Source organism: Simochromis diagramma, unplaced genomic scaffold (assembly GCF_900408965.1).
Source record: "Simochromis diagramma unplaced genomic scaffold, fSimDia1.1 OVJJ01000419.1, whole genome shotgun sequence".
NCBI classification, from domain to species: domain Eukaryota; kingdom Metazoa; phylum Chordata; class Actinopteri; order Cichliformes; family Cichlidae; genus Simochromis; species Simochromis diagramma.
Genome location: NW_024387244.1, coordinates 1,252,149 through 1,273,156, shown reverse-complemented (window position 1 = coordinate 1,273,156; position 21,008 = coordinate 1,252,149). Strand labels below are relative to the sequence as shown.

Sequence of the window (21,008 nt, the reverse complement as noted above, 5' to 3'; positions counted from 1 at the left end):
ATAGAAGCAGAAAAAAAACATAAAGGGACATTATCACCTCAGGGTTATTTCATTTGACTGAGTGGTGTTTCTCAAGAGACCGCAGCGCAAAAGGCTGAGAGGTAGGGCACAGAGTTTGGAGGCCACAGACCTCAAAGTTGACCCTGGCTTAGCGTCACAGAAATTAGCACCGACTCTAAAGACGCTAAAGAGATTTCCTCTGACCTCAGACATATCTCAAAATAAAGACAGATACAGATAAACGCACAATTGAATCTAAAACTCGGACCTTCCTCAGATTCGTGTTGACACAGCTCTGACGAGAGATCAAAATGCAAATTTATTTTTTTAGAGAAGAAACTGTCCCGTGATCATTTCAAATTCCTCGTCACAGTCTTTTTGTTTTTATGTTACACTTCTGTGCTACAAAGGACTGTATTTTTTCTGCACATGCCCCGCAGTAAAATGTCTATTTACATGTCAGTGGAGACAGCGAACGCTTCACCTGCAGATCACCCTGCTAAATTTGGAGCTTTCTCATCCGCCAGCTACGGCGGCAACGAGCGAGTCCTGTCCATGTGATCTTGTGTCACTTGAGCAGAGTTGGCAACCTACGCGCATTCTTCACTTAAGTAGAAGTACAGACACTTGTGTTGGAAAAAAGGCTCTGGGAGAAGATGAAGCACTGATACAAATTCTTTATTAAAAGTTCAAATGTGCTCAAAGCATCAAAGTCTAAAGCTAACCGAGTGACTTTGCCTTCACACCTAAACAGACTGTAAACGATGCTGCCTAACATCTCCAACTCTTCTCCATCTGTCATGCATGATAAGCACTGGTGTTGGATGCACTGTGTTTTTATGTGAACTGGTACTTTTATAGCATCTTTTCATTCACCCATTCATACAATCACATTCACACACTCACTCAAATGCATCAGGGGAAACGTAGGGTTCAGCATTTTGCCCGAGGATGCAGATTGGAGGAGCCGGGAATCAAACCTTCCAATTATAATTAGACGACCTACTCCACCTCCTGAGCTACAGCTCCTATTTAGGATGTTAAACACTCAATAACTTCCCTCAAATGATTTAAAACTAAAGTAACCAGCGAAAGAAAACGTAAGGAGTACAAAGTAAAGATATATGCCTTAAAATGAAGGAGCTAAGAGTAAAAATAAACGCTCAAGTAAATCATGGGCACTGGAAACTCTACCTAACAGTTACAGTGCATTTACACTTCATTATTTCGCACCTCTGGACATCAGGGAAGTTAACGTGGGGGTGAAGACAGCAAGAAGTAAGAGACAAGTGAACTGATCAACATTTTTTACTCTCCCACTAGCAGGATACCAAAGAGGTGTAGATGCATTGTGGGTAATCTAGTTTTTGTCAAGGAAGAATGAGTAGAATTAAAAAATCTGTAATTTTGAAGCTGATTTTGATTGACAGTGCCAGCTGTAAGTTTTCAACACCACTGACAGGGTAACCTCACCACTGCAGTGCACAGTGTGAAGTACTGCAGTAATACTGCTGTAGTACTGCTGTAGTACTGCTGTAGTACTGCTGTAGCCAATGCATTAACAAAATGAAAAGGTATGTTTTCAGCCCATAATTCACTCATGTTATCTAAACAAGGCCAAAGAGTGTAGGGTCCATGGCAGAGATTCAGTTTCGGTGTAATAACAGAATATTAGAGCCGCCTTTAAACAACACAAATAATCATATAGATTTAAACCCATAAATTAAGTGCTGACGCACAAAAAGGAAATGTATTTTCTCTGAACTATTCCTCTTAGTTCAGAGTCAAGACTGAATCTTACTGCCTACAAGCTTATAAAGCAATGATAGACTAAGGTGCTAACTTATCCTGAGATGACGTTAATACATTTTTGACCTTACGTAGTTTCTCTGTTATCCCGACTGAGTATAAATTGGTTAAGAAGGTGCAGTGTAGTTATCAAGCTGCTTAGTTTTATCAGATGACAGTGTAAGTCCCCGTGATCCTATTAGAAGTAAAAACAGCGAACTTGTAAATGAACAGTGTCAGCTTGTTAGGGGGGGTGGGTGGGAGTGGGGGCAGAGAGAGGAGGGGGAGTACAGGAGGTAAAAAGAGGGAAGGGGACCAGAAAGGGAGTGGAAGTGGGACAAATGTGGAAGTATCACAAGGAGGGTAAAGTCATGTGTCCTGTGAAGATGTCTACCTCTGAGAGTAAACTAGCACACACACACACACACACACACACACACACACACACACACACACGCACACACACACACTCACGCACACACACACACACACACAGCGTCCTTTTGTGATTGGCTCTCATTGGTTACAATTCCACTATCTGCAAGACTACTGAGTGTTTCCATGGTTACGTCAGCTCCATTGCTATTTGCAGTCAGTGTTTACATGGATACGTTCATTCACACACACACACACACACACACACACACACACACACACACACACACACACGTGTATAAATACTGCTCACAAAAACATTTAAAAACTTTTCCTGGATCTTGAATGAAAGAACTTGAAAATCTTTATTGACACATGTTGACACTCACATGACATCAAAAACTGAAGTCCGATTCAGAATCACACCAAAAATAGAAGTAAAAAATTTAGTGTTGACTTAATTTGTATTATATTTATTTACTTTTTAAATGTTTTTTGAAGAGTATCTGTGTATCTATCAGGCTAGCTATGTAGCCAACCTTGCTTCACACAATCATTTTAAGATGGCAGCTGTCTGCAATGTTCGCTGGAAGAAATAGTTACTGTAACTCCTGTACTCAGCAAATCGATTCAATTACGTTCAGTGAACTGCTGAAATCTGTGTCGGAGTCTCGGGTGTTTCCAGCTCATTTCTTTCCAAATTTTTTAAAAATAAAAACACTTTCAGAAGGAAGACGCGCTTTCAGAGCTCTGGAAGTCGATTGCAAACTAAATTAAATCCAAAGCTTTAAGCTAATGTTACTCTAAATTCTGATTAAACAGTTAGTGATGAGCTCCTTTGCTATGCTCAGTTTCTACAGCTAGCTAGCTGGAAATGCTAACAATCGTAGCCCTAAACACATTGTTTAAGCTACTACTTACACTTTGGAGGAACAGGCAGGTAGGTAATGTTACAGAGGACACGGCCTCTGGCTTTTGCTTCTTCCAAAACACCCCCGAATGTACTAGCTTACACCATAAAAAATGCACCTTTTTTTGGACCCTTCCTGCTTAATAAGCATCTGTTTTAAAAAGGGCCCAAGAGCCCGCTCCATGAAACCACACAATATCCACCATCATCCACCTTTAGCCAAATTGTAACCCCTACAAAAGACCTGTTTTAATCACTCACTCTGTCAACATCCTTGTCACGCAAGCAGCTCTACTGTGAGACTCTACCCAAGAGACAGACGCTGCTCTTAACCTTATTTTCATAATTGAATTACAGCTGCCCCCTGTCACAGGATAAGCGCGGGCTTATCCCGATTTCTCATGTTAAGTGATATAATGATTTACATCAGCAAACCATCAATGTGTTACAGCATGTTATAATGAAAGTATGTGTAGGAAAACCTAACAGATAAAACTTTGCATCTTTTGGACGGAAGACAAAAGTTTACTGTCAAGCTGGAGAAGTGCTCCTCTGAGCATTCGTGATGCACAAACAGTGTCTATGAGGAAGGGAGAAGAAACAAATCTTGTCTGAAAAGTCAATGACGTTTGTGTGGATTTTAGAAAAGGAAGTGATGCGCTTTGCCATCTCTGAAGCATGAGGTGAGAATCGTCCTCATTGGAGATGTGCGCAGAGAAATAATTAAACGATGAGTAAGAACATCATGAAGACAAATATGACAAAAGCTCATCTACTTTTTCGAGAGCAATCAAGTGTTCAGAAGCAAACTTGACTTCATGACGCATAAAGACTGTGCTAAGCTTGAGCTTCTTAGATGCTGTACTTGACTGTTCGCCCTGACCTAAAGAAAACGAGGTGGGGACGACAAACTCCCCTAGGGCTTAAATCTGGGACTCTCTATCAGTCGCTCTTAGAAGCAAAGAAGCTTCTCGGATGAAACGTCTTCAAGAAACTTAAAGAAGTCCAGACGCTTTCCTTTCCAAGCTCCTTAGGATACGGCAGTGTTGCAATATTCCGTCTGGTGATATTGTATTGATTAAGGAGCTTTAAATATTGATATTAATTAAAATACTATGAACAAGAGGCCTCACGTGCCATCATCCTGAGACAATTGTTAAGCTGAGCAAACTCAGTGAAAAACCAAAAACTGGACACACTCAGCTTGACAAAGCTACCTCTCAATTCAACGTGGGCTAATGGTTCAGTCACGCAAACAAACACAGGAGGGCAACTGGCTTGCATCTACAACCTTTCTGCAAACAATCACAGTTTGACCCTCTAAAAGTTGATTGTGTTCATGTGGACGTCGCGTTTCTCACACTGAAAACGTGACGTCCAGATGAACAGAATCAAGTTTTGCAGATTTACTTACCTGGATGATTGAAAATGCATCAAGACAATCACAGTTTGACTCAGTCTGTCAACAATCACTCTCAGGGAGATTGAAATTATTGCTGAGGAGGAAAAGAATCCTCCTCAGTCCCCATGATCCCTTTTCACACTGCTGCACCTATACAGGTTGTTGGGTGGGGCAGAAACCGGGGATTGTTCACTAACACATGCACAGCAAATTAAAGTCCACATGGAAAAGTACCAGTGGATCACCAAACGTCTAAAACACACCCAGACCTATGGCTGTCTATCCCAAACATCACAGCTCTCAGAGTCTGGCACTCCTGATGGACAGAATAACACAGAAGCTCGTATCCATGCTGCGGTTGAATATTTCTGAAAATATGAAGCAAAACTCTACAGAGATGGTAAATGGCCTGTATTTGTATAGCTTTACTAGTCCCTAAGGACCCCAAAGCGCTTTACACTACATCCAGTCATCCACCCATTCACACACACACTGGTGATGGCAGCTACATTGTAGCCACAGCCACCCTGGGGCGCACTGACAGAGGCGAGGCTGCCGGACACTGGCGCCACCGGGCCCTCTGACCACCACCAGGCAACGGGTAAAGTGTCTCGCCCAAGGACACAACGACCGAGACTGAGCCGGGGCTCGAACCGGCAACCTTCCGATTACAAGACGAACTGCCAACTCTTGAGCCGCGATCGCCCCCAGTTTAAATGTTAATGATCTAACACACAGAACCACAAACAAAATATTTTCACTTTATAAGCATATCAGTGAGCCCGATGGCACACGGTTGGATGGGGTTATAGTTAATTGCAGAGAAAAGTGGTTTTCCTGGAATTTGTAGCTGCGAGGATGATAGCGTTTTCTATGAAGAGCATCTTATGTCTAATACCTCAATTGGCTCAAGGAGCTTGGTTGGTGCTTCGATTCTGACCTTAGACCATCTGAACTGACCACAATCCACTTAAATCACTCCAAGATAAACCCTCTTAGGTCAGTCCCCATGATCCCTTTTCACACTGCTGCACCTATACAGATTGTTGGGTGGGGCAGAAACCGGGGATTGTTCACTAACACATGCACGGCGAATTAAAGTCCACATGGAAAAGTACCAGTGGATTCACCAAACGTCCATATAAGTTATTAGTGTATTAGGAGCCGCAGGGACACCGGCAACCAAAGCAGTGAATGTTGTCTCTGGTTGATGCAAAGTAATAATAACAATAATCATTATTAATATTATTCATATTATTCAATAAGACCACTGGACTAACGTTCACACAGTTTCCAGGGACAACAGCAAGACATTAAACTATTACTAATAACAATGTAACTATTTGTGTTGTATGATTCATTTGTTTATCATTTGCATGACTTTGAGCCAGCTCTATGTGTATGTTAGAAAGCAGATATGGCTTCAGCTCCCTTTGATGTTAACGCATCACACATGACAAAACATTATGTATACGCAACAAATCTGATGCCCCCAGAAATGTTTGTAGCGCGACTGTTAAGACACGTGTCTCGTTTTTGATGTGCATTCCAGCAAATTATATTCTGAAAGGAAGCAGTGATGACACCAGAGCTTTAATCTTTATGTTGAGGGTTCAGGAAAAAGTTGATTCCGTTCATCTGGACGTAGCGTATTCAGTGGGAGAAACTTCATCATTTATCCAGCTTTTTTGTGATTTGGATGATTTGTCATGTGTAAAGACATTTAATTTGACGGTTGTTACAGCCATATTTAACACTCTAGCTTAAAAACTGTTTTTTTGTTTTGTTTTAGAAATTCTTAATGAAGCTGGAAAATTCAAATACAATACAAATACAAACAAAATTTAGACTACAGACAAAAAGGCCCTGCAAACAGAAATATGAGGGCGTTACAGCTAATTTGCCCAATATGAGATGGTTACGTTTTAATTGAAGGACTGCAGCCTGTACATAAGTGTGCATACTGTGCAAAGCTGAAAGTCAATGCTTCAAGCTCTCATGTGAGGTCAGAGAGTTAGGAACAAAAATGTGGGACTGCATGGTATTGTGTGCCTAACTTTCCCTATCCTGGAACAGCTGAAGCCAACAGCTGAGTCCCTATCAATTCTGCTTCAGCAGATTAGCTGTTGGCTAAGTGTTACTAGAACGTGCACCTTAGAACGCTTTAGGTTCTCTGAGAAAAACGTATCAGCTGACCCAGCGACATATGGACACCTGGATGAAAGCTCAGTCACACCTAAACACACACGAGCAGAAAAACATGTGATGCTCGTGAAAAAACCTTTCAATTATGTTTAAATCATTCTCAGCAGAGGAAGCACATTTCAACATTTGCTTCTTTTATAAATCCTTTCGCAGAAAATTGCTGCTCATCCTGTTACACAGAGCAGATTGAACAAATCGCAGAGGATAACAAGGATAACAAGAGATGGAGGATCAAGCCTCAATTTGCGATTCGTCTCTTGGGACAGTACCAGGCTTACCAAGACTTAAATCAAATGACATCTTTAATTTGGTCGTGTGACACAACAACAATCCAAAAAGAGGCTTCATTTTGCTCCAAGATTTGCTTTTAGTAATACCAAGAAATCTCTAAACTAAAAAAAAATCACAGCTGACAATCACGTGGTGAAAAACAGGTCATATGTGCACTTTAATAAATAGAACATGAAAGAAACACATGCAGTTGTTCCATACATTTAAAAATATGATTTTTCTGAATTTAGGGTCTAATTTCTGTTTGCTGATTTAAATTCTTGAGTCCCTTTGAAAAGAAATGTAATGAGTTCCTCGTGTTGTGAAGGTTTCCTGTTGTTACTCTGTAATCACGTTATTTTGGGGATTTCTCTTTAATATGCTTGAGTTGTGTTTACAGGTTTGGCATGCACTCCCAGTTAGAAGAGATGCTTCAGACCTGAAATGGCTGATGAGTAATGCACGAAGGCCTAAAAGACAAAAATCAACAAGAATGAAAGAAAAAAATTACTCTGACCAATTAAGTGGTGTTTCAGGAGTTATCTTAAAAGATAAGATAGATAAGATTATATTATAAGATTATAGGATTATAAATAAGAGAGCTGCTTTTGAAAGCTAGCTTAGCCCGTAACAATAATTGACTATAACAGCATTTGTCCAAGATATTATTTGGTCCCTAAGTAGAATTTCTTAAATATCTCCAAAGGCACCCATTAAAAAAAAATCTTAAAGTTGTTATTTTCTTTTTCCACTGGAAGTAAATGCTCGTGTATTTCAAATACTGAAAATTTGACCCTAATTTCAGAAAAAATGACAAATTTGGGGAAACTGCACCATAAATCAGTGCCTGTATAATGAAGAGCAACCAAATGAGCTCCTTACAGGTACATCAGAGTCACAGTCTCGTCCCTGCGCAGATATTTTGTTCTCTGTTTGTGTCCTCTTAGACATGTGACCTGAAAGCTCCTGTCCTCTTTCTGTGGACAGTGAAAGCTGCTTAATCTGGACTCGGAGTACACATATTCTTTCAAAACCCCTAAAACTGACAACCGGCTATAAAAGAAGCAGAAACTCAGACAGGCTGAATCCTGTAAACACCACTCTGTTGTTACTGCTCTGCAAAATGTACATAGTGTTGCTTTAAGGGTTTACCAAAATTATAACAATCCATCCTGAGAGGAACATAAATATCTCCACTAAATATTATTGCAATCCATCCAACAGCTGTCGTGACAAAAGTCAAGCGTTTCACGGTTTATTCCGTAGTTTATCAGGTTAGGTAGGCCATCGAGACCCAAAAGGTGAAGTTTGGTGTAGTCATGGCTCCAACCATCTTGCATCACATACATTCATGATCAGAGTTCACGGTCTTTTCTCTCAGTAAAACTCTTGTGGCTCTAAAACTCAACGGTCCAACAGCTTGTATTTGTATCCCACACTGCAGGGCAATAATTCAGGATCAAGATCCGGTCTGATCTTGAGACTTTGACCCAGAGCCCGGGCTGAGTTTTTCCATCTCTCGGTCCAGTTTCTCCCTCAGCTTGTGAAATCCGGGTCTTTTCCGAGGTTCCTGCTCCCAGCAAACCCTCATCAGGGAGTAAACACTTGGAGGACAGTCTTCTGGAGCTTCCATGCGATAGCCTTGTTCCACTTTGTCTTTCACCTCCTGCAGAGACTAAAGCAGAGGAGCAATGGGAAAATGTTTGACATAGGAACTGATTACCTCAGAAGATTAATACATTAAATGTGTTAAACGGGTTTTCATGGTGACTAAAATCAATTGCAGAATATTAAGAAACAATCCAAACTTGAACAATGATAGCTGCACTTTATGCAGAACTGCAATCATTGTCTGTTGTATTTAAAGCACTGAGGGACGGACACCTGCACTGTTGATGTGAAGCAACAACAAAACCACTGTGGGGGTGGAGTGCAGGTTTTGGCCAGGCTGTCAGGGAAGAGGTGAGGCAGAAGGATTTAGGGAGTAGGGTCAGCTGAGGTAAGTGACACACCTCAAGTGCATCAGCCAATTAACCACATCTTGATATAGTGCAGGTCAGAGAGGACAAACAACCACATGCTTGCCCTTCCTCCAAGGAGAAGCCAAAAGCTGAAAGAAGCTTGAGTTTCTATTTACGTTGCATGTCAGGAACCCGCAAAGGCGCGGTGTGCGTAAGTCAACACTGTAAATCAGTGGTTCCCAAACTTTTTTCGCTGGGCCCCCCTTTGTTTTACAGAAAAATGTTCGCGCCCCCCCCCCCCCTCGCGTGCGCGCACACACAAACACATCCTCCAACCACACACACCCACATTTGCTCAATTGCGGTTTATTTCACACCTCAAACATTTAGTGAACAATTAAGCAAATACAAGTAACCTGCAGGTAGTAAGAAAATAAACTACTAACTCTTTTACGCTGCGTCCGCACCTACACGGGTATTTTTGAACACGCAGCTGTGTCGTCCACGTAAACGGCGTTTGGAATCACCGAAAACTGAGATTTTTTTTAAAACTCCTTTTTTGCGTTTACGTGTGGACGAGGAATACAGAGTTCATCAGGCAACGTCAAAGGTACGTGCCTTTATTCGCGTCACGCTGTGCGCCACGTTATTGTTTACATGAGAGGAATTGCAGAATAGCAGATAAACAGTATTTTGTCTCTATCTTCAGGTTTTACACGCTTACATATAAACACGCAGTTATTGTCCCTCTATTTACAAAGGCAGAGGCGTCACGGTGTCATTATTTTACATGTAGTTGTTTTTTTTCCAGTGTAATAATGTTCAACATTGCTATCAATACATTTTTTTTTTTTTAAAAATGCCTCTCTGTTCAAAATGGGTTCAAAAACATAAACAGCTGTGGGATCCTGTTTGTCCGTGATTTAGACAGGGGGAACAAACTGTGGCAGGATCAGCCTGATGTTATTTGTATCCGGCTGTAACTTTACTGTATAAAGAGCTAACATCTCCAAAATGTCAGGAGTAGTTAGTCATTACAACAAGTGTTTGTGAACTAAAAATCATGAATGTGGGATCCTGTTTGTCCGTGATTTGAACAGCCCAGCGCTGCTCCCGACGAAGGAAAGACCAACCCTGCAGGGAGACCTACCTCAGCACCTGTGCAGGTGAAGCCAAAGGGAAGATTTGCTTCACCATATTTTCTTGTCTTTGGCTCAGAATGAAGTTGGTTTGGAAACATATTCAGCGACGCTTCATCTCCTGCTTTGCGTTTCTGTGGGCGCCCCGTGCTAGCAGTGTCCAAGCGTTGTTGCCCCCCCCCCCTGCAATAGCACTGCGCCCCCCCTAGGGGGCGGGCCCCACACTTTGGGAAGGTCTGCTGTAAATGAAAGACCTGTTGTTGACCAAGTTTGAAGCCATGAGCGCTGTGGAGCAGGTTTTCGGGTTTTGACCACTCGGCTTTCCCCTTCAGATGTTCCTCAGCCCATGGAGCTTGTGCTCCTTCTACCCAATGTTTCTGTTCACTGGGATTCTCAACAACCACTATGTCTGCTTGGCTGACCAGCAGCTGCTTGTTTGTCTGGAACATTAGGTCCCAATACCTTAACCCTGTTGTTCTCAACCACCTGCCATCAGGACTTTGGGACTTCTAATCCGTATGTGACACAGACGTTCCTGTACACTGTCCCAGCTTGTATCTTAAATTCCACTATTATACGTTCAATGTCTCCAAAGCACCTTTGCACAGCCTGTAACTTGGGTCCTGTCAGTTGTGGTAGACTCCTGCCTCCGTGGATCTGGTGTCTTGGGCCCGTCCTGGCACCGGCTGTGTTGTCCATTAGGCCAGCTTTTTCTAGCCACTGGTAGATTTCTTGAGCTACCTCTCTCTGTCGCTGCCTTTTTTCAGCTGCCCGAGGTACTCTTGGAGCAGCCGATCTCTTGGGGACAGATTCTTGATGTACTCATGGATGTTTCCTCCTGCATTGTGGTTCTGGTTTCTGTGGCAGTGGTAAATATTAGTTTGACTGAATCTGGTGTTGATGATAGTGAGTTGAGCTGTGCTCATGTCTGCAAGCGTCTGTGAGTTCATCTGTAAGCTGGGGCAGTGGTGCCCTTGGTTGTGTGGATGCTTTGAGTCTGGCCACAAGCTCCATCCTGTAGTTCAGCTGCATCTTCTACCAGAGTCGACTCATTACTCATTATTATTATTATTCCCATTGTGGCGTAGCCTCTGGATCTCCAGATGTTACTGCGCGAGGCAACCAAGTACTTCATGGTCAGTGTAAATGTGGGTCTTCTGCTTATCCATAGTTCCCATATGCACTGGCTATAACAGCTCTTACTGGGTCAGCTGGTATTACATCAATTCCCTGTCTTGTTACAGACACATACATGGAAAATGAGAAGTATGTTCTCGGTTGGGGAACAATGACGTACTTCTCATCAGTATGTCCTGACATCGAGCTTGTTAAGCCAGAAGATGTCCGAGCCAGTATGGCAATAGTTAACAACTTCAACAACTACTGGACTAAAAAGAGGGAATATATGTAGAGCTGTGCGATATGACCAAAACCTCACATCCCGATATCAGACATCTATCGTCCGATAACAATATAAATCACAAAAATGTAACATTTTCTGTAAATTCAGTGAATCTCGGGCAGCTCGACTTGCGTGAAGTGTTTCCAGCTGCGCGTCATGTAGCTGGAGTCGAGTGTTTTAACTGATGCATGAAACGATACATTTTTAGATATAAGTTGTAACGGTGCCGTTTTTATTACACGGCGTGCTGCGGGGAAAAGCCTGTTCCAACGTTTGAGTCTAAGGTTTATTTTTTAGCACCTGGCGGCTCTTTTTTTAATTCTCATCCGTAAATAATCTGCATCTTTCACGTGATTCAGTTTATTTTGAAAAGTCTCAACAGGATCTTGAGCTTTATTGTGAAAGGTTTATGTGGAACATAAACAAGCGGACACGCGATGGTGTTACCGTCGTTGTTGCTAATGACAACGCATAAAAACAGGCGCTTGTCCGTCAGTAGTGTGGTTATATTAAATATAAGAGAAACTTTAAGAACTTTAAGAAATTAATATACAGCCACTACAGTGACATCAGAACCATGAACAAATATTACCGTAAACAGTTTATTTTGCGACACCACAAAACAAACGATAGCGTAAAATGAAACGATAGACGTTTTTATATCGTCATCAGATATATATCGTTACATCGAACAGCCCTAAATATATGAACAATCTTCAGCTTTCTTCTTTGCTTTTATCCTCGAATTCAACTGAAGGAGCTAGAAAAGAGCCGCTCAGATAACACAGCATAGCCAAAACGCCAAACCTGTAACATCAATAGTCATATTTAAGTCAGACACATGCTCCTCCCAGCAGTGCCAATGTGCTGCACATCAACTGTGAAGGAAGCTGCTCACCCTGCATGCTAAATGGTGTTTACTAATTTAGCAAAGACTGACGTCTTCAACCATTTAATGCACGTAGGTAAACGTAGCCTTTGTGTCAGAGCTCATGTATTTCTACTCTATAAATACAGATACAGTTATCGCAACAAACAAAGTTCTGGTTCCTTCAGTGTCAGACACATTATAGTGAGGTTCACCATGAACATGACCACTGCTGATATCAATCTGACCCTAACCCACCCGTGGGTAAACCAGCCTTAAATATAACAATTTACAACCTGCAATGAAGACTTGTCATCCTCTCAGTGGAGGCTGTCTTCAAGATAACGTGAGCAGAGTTTTCTCTGTACTGCATAGTGGAGTTCACACAGACACAATTACACTCTCGTTGTTAGTTTGTGCTCTTTGCCAAGTGTTAACTAATTAGATGTAGTGTTTAATTGAAGCTAAAACAAACTTACTTAAATAATCAACCCGTGTATTTGTTAAACAAGCTGTAATTGGTAGGTAATCATGTTCGTTTAAAAAGACACCACCTGAAGTACGATGGAAAAGAGATGGAGGACTCTGTGTTTAATTCTGCCTGATCCTACTGATCCCGTCTTCCTCACTAAACTGCTAAGTTGCAAATCACCTTGGAGGTCGGGGATCAAATATTACCTGACGGGGATTAGAGTGATAAACAAGGCTGTGTTTAAGCAGCGTGGTTCCTCCCTTTCACAATCTGTCTGTTTGCTCTTTGCAGCTTCCTGTACTGCACAAGTTCAGAGAGTTCAGAGAGCAGGTTTTTCTCTACATGCTGTAAAGTTAGAGCAATCAAATTAAATTTTTTGTAACACAGTAACACAACAATCAGCTGATTTGAAATTGTGCGCTCAGAGGAGGAACTGGTGGACTGATCTACACAGCAACATAGACATTACACTTTTACTGCACAAAAAGACAAGAGCACGAAATACAAACTGTCCGTAACCAAACCAGTCCCATTATGCTGCTAACACAGCTTTGACTATTTGCTAGCATCTGCACAGACAGCATGCTAACGCTAAGGCAAGCTGTTTCTACATATTCACGTTTCTAAAGTAGAATCACCTTTAAAGTGTCTTCGTGGGCTGGATTTCATCTTTGCTTTGTGTTTACATGTAAAACTGGTGCATCCTGATTCTGACAGGGGTTTGTGTTGGTGTGTAAAACTGTAGTCTCAGGTTCATCGTGTTCATTGGTGAGTACGGTGAAAGTAAAGTAATGCTTTTAAGAAAATTAACAAGTAATGTGTAACACTTTTGTTTTTTGAGTAATGACCACAACTAACATGCGTGTAAAGCACCACTGTAAACACACACACACATACACTGATAGCAGACTGCACTGGTGCTACTTACCATCTTGGGGTAAGGCTGACGACCGTATGAGAAGATCTCCCACAGAAGAACGCCGTAACTCCAAACATCTGACTTTGTGCTGAATTTCTGCCGGATGAGGACAAAAATGTGCAAAATGTAAAGCAGCTTTCTATTAGGACATACTTTTTCAATCAGTTTAGTCCTTCCTGTCTTTAATTTGATTGATTCTTTAATTTGATAAGCAATATTTTAGAATTTATCCAAAAAACATGTAAAAGACGAGCATAGTGCATTCCTTCTTAAACTGACCTCTTTCTTTAGCGCTTCAGGTGCCGTCCATTTCACCGGCAGTTTGGCTTTATCTGACACCTTGGAATCCACTTTGGTTAGGCCGAAGTCGCTCACCTTGGCTACATTGTCATCAGAAATTAGGACATTACGAGCTGCCAGATCTCTGTGAACCAGCTTCTTTGACTCCAGGTAATCCATCCCTTCACACACATCACTAACAACAGACACACACATATAAAAAAAATATTAAAAATACACTATTAAACACACACGCTGTACAGCAGACTGATTAACAATCTGTGCACTGATGCACACACTATAGATTTTGCTAATGAAAGGCCATTTTTGATGTTCACACTCACAGAGAAAAGCGAAGCAGCTGAACAGAGTTTACAACCGAACGCCCCCGTGTCCTGAGAAAGTTAACGAGGTTTCCCTGCAACAGACAAACACGCAGCGCTCAAAAAAGTCAAATCAGACAAAGTGTGTAATGTTCAAACATACATATTAAATATGGGGGAAAGGCTGAGGCTGTCAAAGTAGACCCAACGTTGCAAACGATGACGTTTTCATGTTTCCTCACCACCTGCTGCACAAAAGCTTTTTGCACCACGTTTATCTTTAGTTGCTTAGCCCAGCTGTTTATTTACACCAGCACAGCCTGAAAATGAACTTTCAGCGTAACAATCAATGAAACGATCTGTGAGAAAACAACCTGAAGCTCCCCACCGGTGACTCACATACTAGTTTTACTTCCTCTATCTTTCACAGTTATGCTGACTTTAGCTTTATCGTTGCCTAATATTTATTTACACGTTATTCATGCCTTTGGTTCATCTACGCTTGACTTTTGTAATTCACTGTTTTTCACTCTCTAGTTCAAAATGCTGGAGCTAGACTTTTAACTGGTGCTAGAACCAAGATTGTATCACTGATACTGGTTTCCTGTTCATGTTAGAATTCAGTTTAAGATTTTCTATCATTGGTTTTGAAAGCTCTCAGTGGTCGGACCCCACCAATACCATCTCTCTTATTCACTTTCTCAAACGCAGCTGCAAAACGGTGGAACCAGCTCTACGTGTCAAATATCGCTGTTTATAAATCTTGCTTGGTAATCTATTGACTAAAACTGCGACCGGTGGTTGTTGTCTTCCTTCATATATGGGGCCAATGATAAGCTGCTAATTGTAAACATGTTGGCTGTACCTTAGTCATGAGCTCTGTGACAATGTGAAGCCCTTTGTGAAGGATGACTCCCAACAGCCGCACCAGATTTTTATGCTGCAGCTTCCTGGAAGAAGTGAGTCCACGTTAAAAATAAGAATTTAGCAGCATAACGGGAAATGCAGGCTTACAGATGCATTACATTTAAAACAAGACCACAATGCATTCATTCTTTTTCACTCGTGTTGTTTTCAGTATTGTCAGAATTTGCAGAAATCTTGGGACTCACGTCATAACTGTGGTCTCCTGCAGGAACGCCTGAGCTGTGACATCACATTTGATGGTCTTCACTGCCACCCTCTGGCCCATGTACACCCCTTCATAAACAGCTGGAGGTTGAATCACACACACGCCGTTTAATCAACCTATTGCATCTTTAACTATCTGCCGTTCCTGATGCTTTTTAAAGGGAAATGAAAACCGAAAACTCACCACCAAACTCCCCTTCGCCGATATTCTCTCCCAGAGTGAGCTTCTCAATGTCCAACAGCCATCCATCTAAAATGAGCACATACGTAAAGAAGATAACCTCTCACGCATGTTTCCATTATCATCGCTATAAATACTTCACGTACATGACTCATCCCCACACAGCAGCTCACCTCTTTTCTTAGGAAGCACATACTGATGTTAAACTTACTTTTAGACAGCTCCAACTCAGCTGACTTGGTTCCCTGTTTCTGTTTGGGTTTCAGAAGAGTCGTAGCGATCGAGCCTTTGTTCTTTGAATAGAACTGCAAAGATGGAAGAGTCAGTCAACACAATTTCAGCTTTTTATCTTATTTTCCACCCCATGTGATCATGCTTGGTTTACCTGTGAATTACTGACTCATTAAGATCAAGTACATTTTTGGGGGGGGTTAAGATGGAAAAATCTCACTTAAACTTGAACACAGAGCTGTGAAAAAATAACTCATCTTAGTAATTCAGGAAACCTAAATCTGGCCACAGCTGTAGGTTTAAGTGCAAACACATAAAGGGTAGTCCTATGAATAGACGGCACTCCACAAAGAGCAATACCGAATTAAATCCAGCACTGAACTCGACGTATTATACAAATATAATAGATCATGTGACGTACTGCTCTATGAGCACCGGACAAACAATCCAGCTCAAATATTTGGCCGTCCTTCCTTTTCCTGCAGGAGTAAGTCAGCTGGTCTGACTCAGGCCTGGAGCCATCTGTAGCTCTCTGATAAGCTGCTGAACGAGCGCTGCCATCTCTGTGGAGTCTCCAAACTCTGACTGCACCCTCACACAAAGACCGGCTCAATGCTGATAAACCATAAAAGGGCTGAATTTGATTATCTCATCCTGATTTTGACACGAGAACTAAATATATTTTTCCTCTGCTGTCACTGATGATACACTGATGAGGCTTCAGGCTGACAAACAGCTTGAATACAGCAGGCCTGCAGTGTCTATTAAACAGAGACTGAGACAATAATACTGCAATGAATTTTGGTGCACACGTTCTTCTCATCTTAGGGGATTTTGATAGCACTCCTCTCTCTCTTCCTTTCTTGCCAGCATTCCCATCGCCCTTATTTTGTGGTCAAAGCTAATTAGCTGGTGCTAACTAGGAACACTGGCAGTGCCACATTACTGTTTCCCTCAAGTGCAGGCTCTTTATTTTGGAAAGTAAAGGCTGGAGTGAGGAAATCATCCAATTTTTTATTTTAAAAAAAAGCTGAACAGAAAGCCAGTCAGGTGACTTTCCCCTGGGGAGAAGGAGGATACGCATGAATTGAATTATGAGTGGACGGTTAAGCTTGTGTCCTCCTTCCAGATAATTTCATAAGCATTACTAGCTGAACCCCCAAGGCAATTTTAATTCTGCATGCACTTTAGGGCGGCTGGATCTGCACCTCCAGCTGTGCAACCTTGCATTGCATAATGATAATTAAATGATCTTGAATGTTGTAAATCGATAAACGGTGCAGAGAGTGCAGGCGGATCTGTCAGAAGGTGGACTTAATAAACTACATGTAGCTCTTTCACATATAAAGAGTCGTATCCACGTTAAACAGAATCTGTAACAGAAACGTGTCCAGTGAGCTCATTTCCTCCTACCTCTATCATATCGATGAGGTTGTAGAAATACTGGGTTTTATCGATGGTCAGCTTGTTGTCCTGATAAATGACCCTGTAGTGAATGACCTCTCCGGAGACGCTCACGCACAGGACGTAGTCGCCAGGATGACGGATGCTCTCTCGCACCAGGAACAGGCCATCCTCGGCTGGCTGGAGCTTAGACACAGCTTCTGGACCGGAGATCTTTCCGTGAAACCAGCTGAGGAAAGACAACGCACGCTGAGTCGCATAAACTAATCGTTCCTCGTGAACGTAATGCCAAATATGACATTTTTAAACTCAACAGGCAGGAAGTGGTTACATACATTTATCAAGCATTCAGGTATTAACATCTCTAAAAAAGGAACTTGGGGTGAATACTCCAGAGACCGTGTTTGTTTGCATGTCTAAGATGTGTGATCACGAGTTAAGGGCTGACCACAATGGAAACTAAATAAAGAGACGAGCATCACACTGCATGTGATCGCTGTGAAAACAAGGGGGAAACACACCCACGTGAGCCCTCGGTACCTTCATGTGAGAGAAAAACAAGGTGACTTACGGCATGAGGCTGAGGCTGGGGTCGACTCGCAGAGCCTCTCTTTCACGCACATTGGTGGCGTTGATGATTCCTTCTTCTCCTGTGGTGTTGTGTCTGGCTCTGTAGCATCCCTTCTTCTAGAAAAGAGCAAAGTTCGCTTTATCGGTTTCAGTTTCTTCCAAATAAAAATCCTCTAAAGCTCTGCAGCATCTGTAAAACATGACGGTGAGTGACGGTACCGTGGTTGTGTCAACAATAGTGAGGATGTCTCCTTTGCGGTACAGCAGTTCTCCAGGTTTGGGTTTTTTGTGATCCCCCTTGGCTACACACTGAGTACCGGCAGCCCAACTCATCTAAGGAGGCAAAGGAAAATTATGAGAAGGGCACTGACCCATGACTGTGAGTCACACTTTGAGTTTGCTTTGCTAAACTTGCTGTTTTAGGACTCACACGTGTTATTGTACGTTTTTACTTGTCGTGTATCGTAGTGATGATTTGTGAGACCACTGAACAACCAGCATAAAACCAAAGCATTTGTACACATCTCTTTTGGACACCCACAGCCCGTCTTGGTTTGGTGGTTGGTTGTCGACTTTATTCTGGTCGGCGTAAAAAATACACCAACAAAATGAGAATTTCCTTTTTTTGGAGGTCGGATCTTTTGGCCAAGAATTTTAGTAAATATATCCACCGGCGACAAATATTGGACCTCCATGAAATGATCAACTGATTTCCTTTTATTGACCAATGACCTTTGCCTGATTTCCATCAGAATTAAATGTTATGATCTGCTACTGGTATCTGCAAAATCTGAGAACGATATCTTGAAAACTGTGGACAGACTGCGAACAAACAGACAGAGAAACAAATGGAAACGATGACAGACTCCCTCCGTTTGGGGGAGAATGATAGCCTACGCATCAAGTTCTCGAAGAGTTTGTGACATATGAGCATCGTTTTTGAAACACTGCATGGTAAGGTAGAGAAAACATGAGTTAAGAAATTTAAGTTTTCTCGGTTGACGTCATCTCAGGATGAGATGAGAAGTCTTGTCCGTAGCATTCCCAGAATATTTAATTTTGTCTAATAAAATATTAACATTTAGTGTCCCTGTATTGATACAATATTGCCACATTATGATGTATCATTTCTGTCCCCACCCTGAATAAATATGAACTCTGACATTTTGCACTGCCAGTATTTCCATCTTGCCTTTGTTCATTTGTTCAAATAAGGTTAAAATCATGACTATTGAAGTGTTTTAATGGCAGTATTGTTAATGTAAAAGGACACATGTGATTCTCTGTTCCTTCATGCAAGTTCCTGATATTTCCAAAGGTTTTACATCGATTAATGCTGTTTAATACATTAAAGCCAAAAGATTCCTGGACACATTTGGCTTGACAAAGCCAACGTCCTAATTCAAAGCAAACTAATGGCTCAGTCATACAAGCAAAAACAGGACAACACCTTGCATAAACAATTAGACAGATTCATTAATTTAAAAAAATAGATATCTGTGCTGATTGTACTTAAATTTGTCACATTCATCCAGTTGATCGCAAGATAACTGCACAGGTCGCCTGACAGGAGGAAACCTTTCTGCAAACAGTCGCAGTCTGACTTGGACTCATTCTCTGGGAGACTGTTGAATAACTGCTGTTTAAATTATAAATGCAGACAGATTCTCAACATGTTGCGGTCAGTTTGAATGAGTCAGCGACTGAGTGCCAGCTGGTTGTATTCAGGTTATATTCCTACAGAACAGGAAGGATGCTGAGAAACAAGTGTAGAAGTTAAATGTGGTTTTCTGTGTACGTAGACAGTAACAGATATGTGACTTCTGACAGTTTGTCACAGTTTACGGCTGTATTACCAGGAACGCATTGCGTGTGATTGCCAACTTGACCTCATTCAAACGGAGATTGATATCAGACTGACTCAATGTTATGGCAGATTTAGTGACAGAGTCGGCGATGAGCTGGTGCCAGCTCTGATATTTATCATCTATTTCTGTGAAACACAATAAAGTCCATAACATTATTTGTAACGGAACTGCATGTTACATTTTTAAAATATATATATCAAAAATTAGAAAAATCTCATATTAAACTCACTGAGAAAATTGCCCGTGGAGCAATACCGCAGAACTCTGTATCTGCAGCAGTATCAGAATCATCAGGACTACTTCAGCGCGTCCTGAATCCTTACACGCACATATAGAATTCAAAATAGTGCTGAAGTCACTTTATTGGAAAAAAAAAACCTTTTATTAGTTCATAACGCACTCAAAGGGTTTGGCCACCAGTGCATCTCCGAGTTGCGCAGTCAGACCTGAGCAGGTTGAGATCTTTTAACTGTCCCGAGAATCAGATCTCAGCTGAGGGCGCTTTCGGTAATTTGGCGCAAGCTGCCTGCTGATCTGAGGTCAGTTACATCTGTGTTTACGGTTCAAAAGATTTAAATTCTGACAGGCTTACAGTTCATAACTGTGTGTTTGTGCTGACTTGTATCCTACTTGTTTGGTTTATTGCCAGACTTCACGTTTTGTGGTTTTATGGTTTACGTGTAATTAAATGTGCTGTATAAATAAAGCCGACACTCGGGTGTAAATTTGGATTAAGACATGAGTACTTTGAAGTATGTACTTAGTAAATACTTTATCACATTAGCGTTAGCCTATAATCTGAAATACAGCTGCACACATCTGCACTACGTACCTTTGCCATCAGCAGGGCTGGCTGGATAATTCTTTGAACACCTGGCCGAGCAAACAAGGTCTCCGAACAGCCAGGAAAGATAAAAAGCGCCGTCTGTCCTGTAATAAAACGCAAACAGATGCAGTACAATTCAAAGCTGCTGTTCGATAAATCCGCCTCTGTCGAAGTCAAAGCCAGAAGATGAACGCCCAGACAGCGCCGTCCGTCCGAGTCCTCGTCGGCATAAATGTTTCAGTACCTGCGGCTCTTTGGGGAGAGCCTCTCAGCAGGAGAAACCACCAGGCTCCAGGCCTCCTCAGCGGGCACTCTCCGTCAAACTTATTTTCGGCCGGATTTCTTCATCGTCTCCAGCCCGTCCGCAGCCGCTCCTCGTCTTTATTCACATCTCAGAGCCGTGTGAGCGCTCGCGGTGGCGCGCGCTCAATGTCCGCGTGAACCACTTCCTCAATATTTAGGAAAGCGCAGTTTGAGACACGGC

At 41.9% G+C, this 21,008-nt stretch overlaps 1 protein-coding gene across 2 annotated transcripts; it reads right to left on the bottom strand.

Annotated features, from left to right (window-relative positions):
• Window positions 1-7,101: 7,101 nt before the first annotated feature.
• Window positions 7,102-20,948, bottom strand: matk (megakaryocyte-associated tyrosine kinase). Of its 2 annotated transcripts, XM_040052608.1 has the most exons (13): window positions 20,769-20,948; window positions 20,531-20,628; window positions 18,050-18,163; window positions 17,832-17,947; window positions 17,270-17,489; window positions 15,837-15,930; window positions 15,629-15,694; window positions 15,426-15,525; window positions 15,179-15,263; window positions 14,335-14,408; window positions 13,991-14,186; window positions 13,721-13,807; window positions 7,102-8,625 (listed from the first exon to the last, which is right to left on the bottom strand). In XM_040052608.1, exons 2-13 carry the CDS (start codon window positions 20,537-20,539, stop codon window positions 8,410-8,412), a joined length of 1,377 nt encoding a protein of 458 aa, XP_039908542.1. In that variant the 5' UTR covers window positions 20,540-20,628; window positions 20,769-20,948; the 3' UTR covers window positions 7,102-8,409. The 2 variants fall into 2 exon arrangements, with proteins under 2 accessions (XP_039908542.1, XP_039908543.1); XM_040052609.1 differs by lacking the exons at window positions 20,531-20,628; window positions 20,769-20,948 and adding an exon at window positions 19,928-20,524.
• Between the last annotated feature and the right edge of the window lie 60 nt (window positions 20,949-21,008).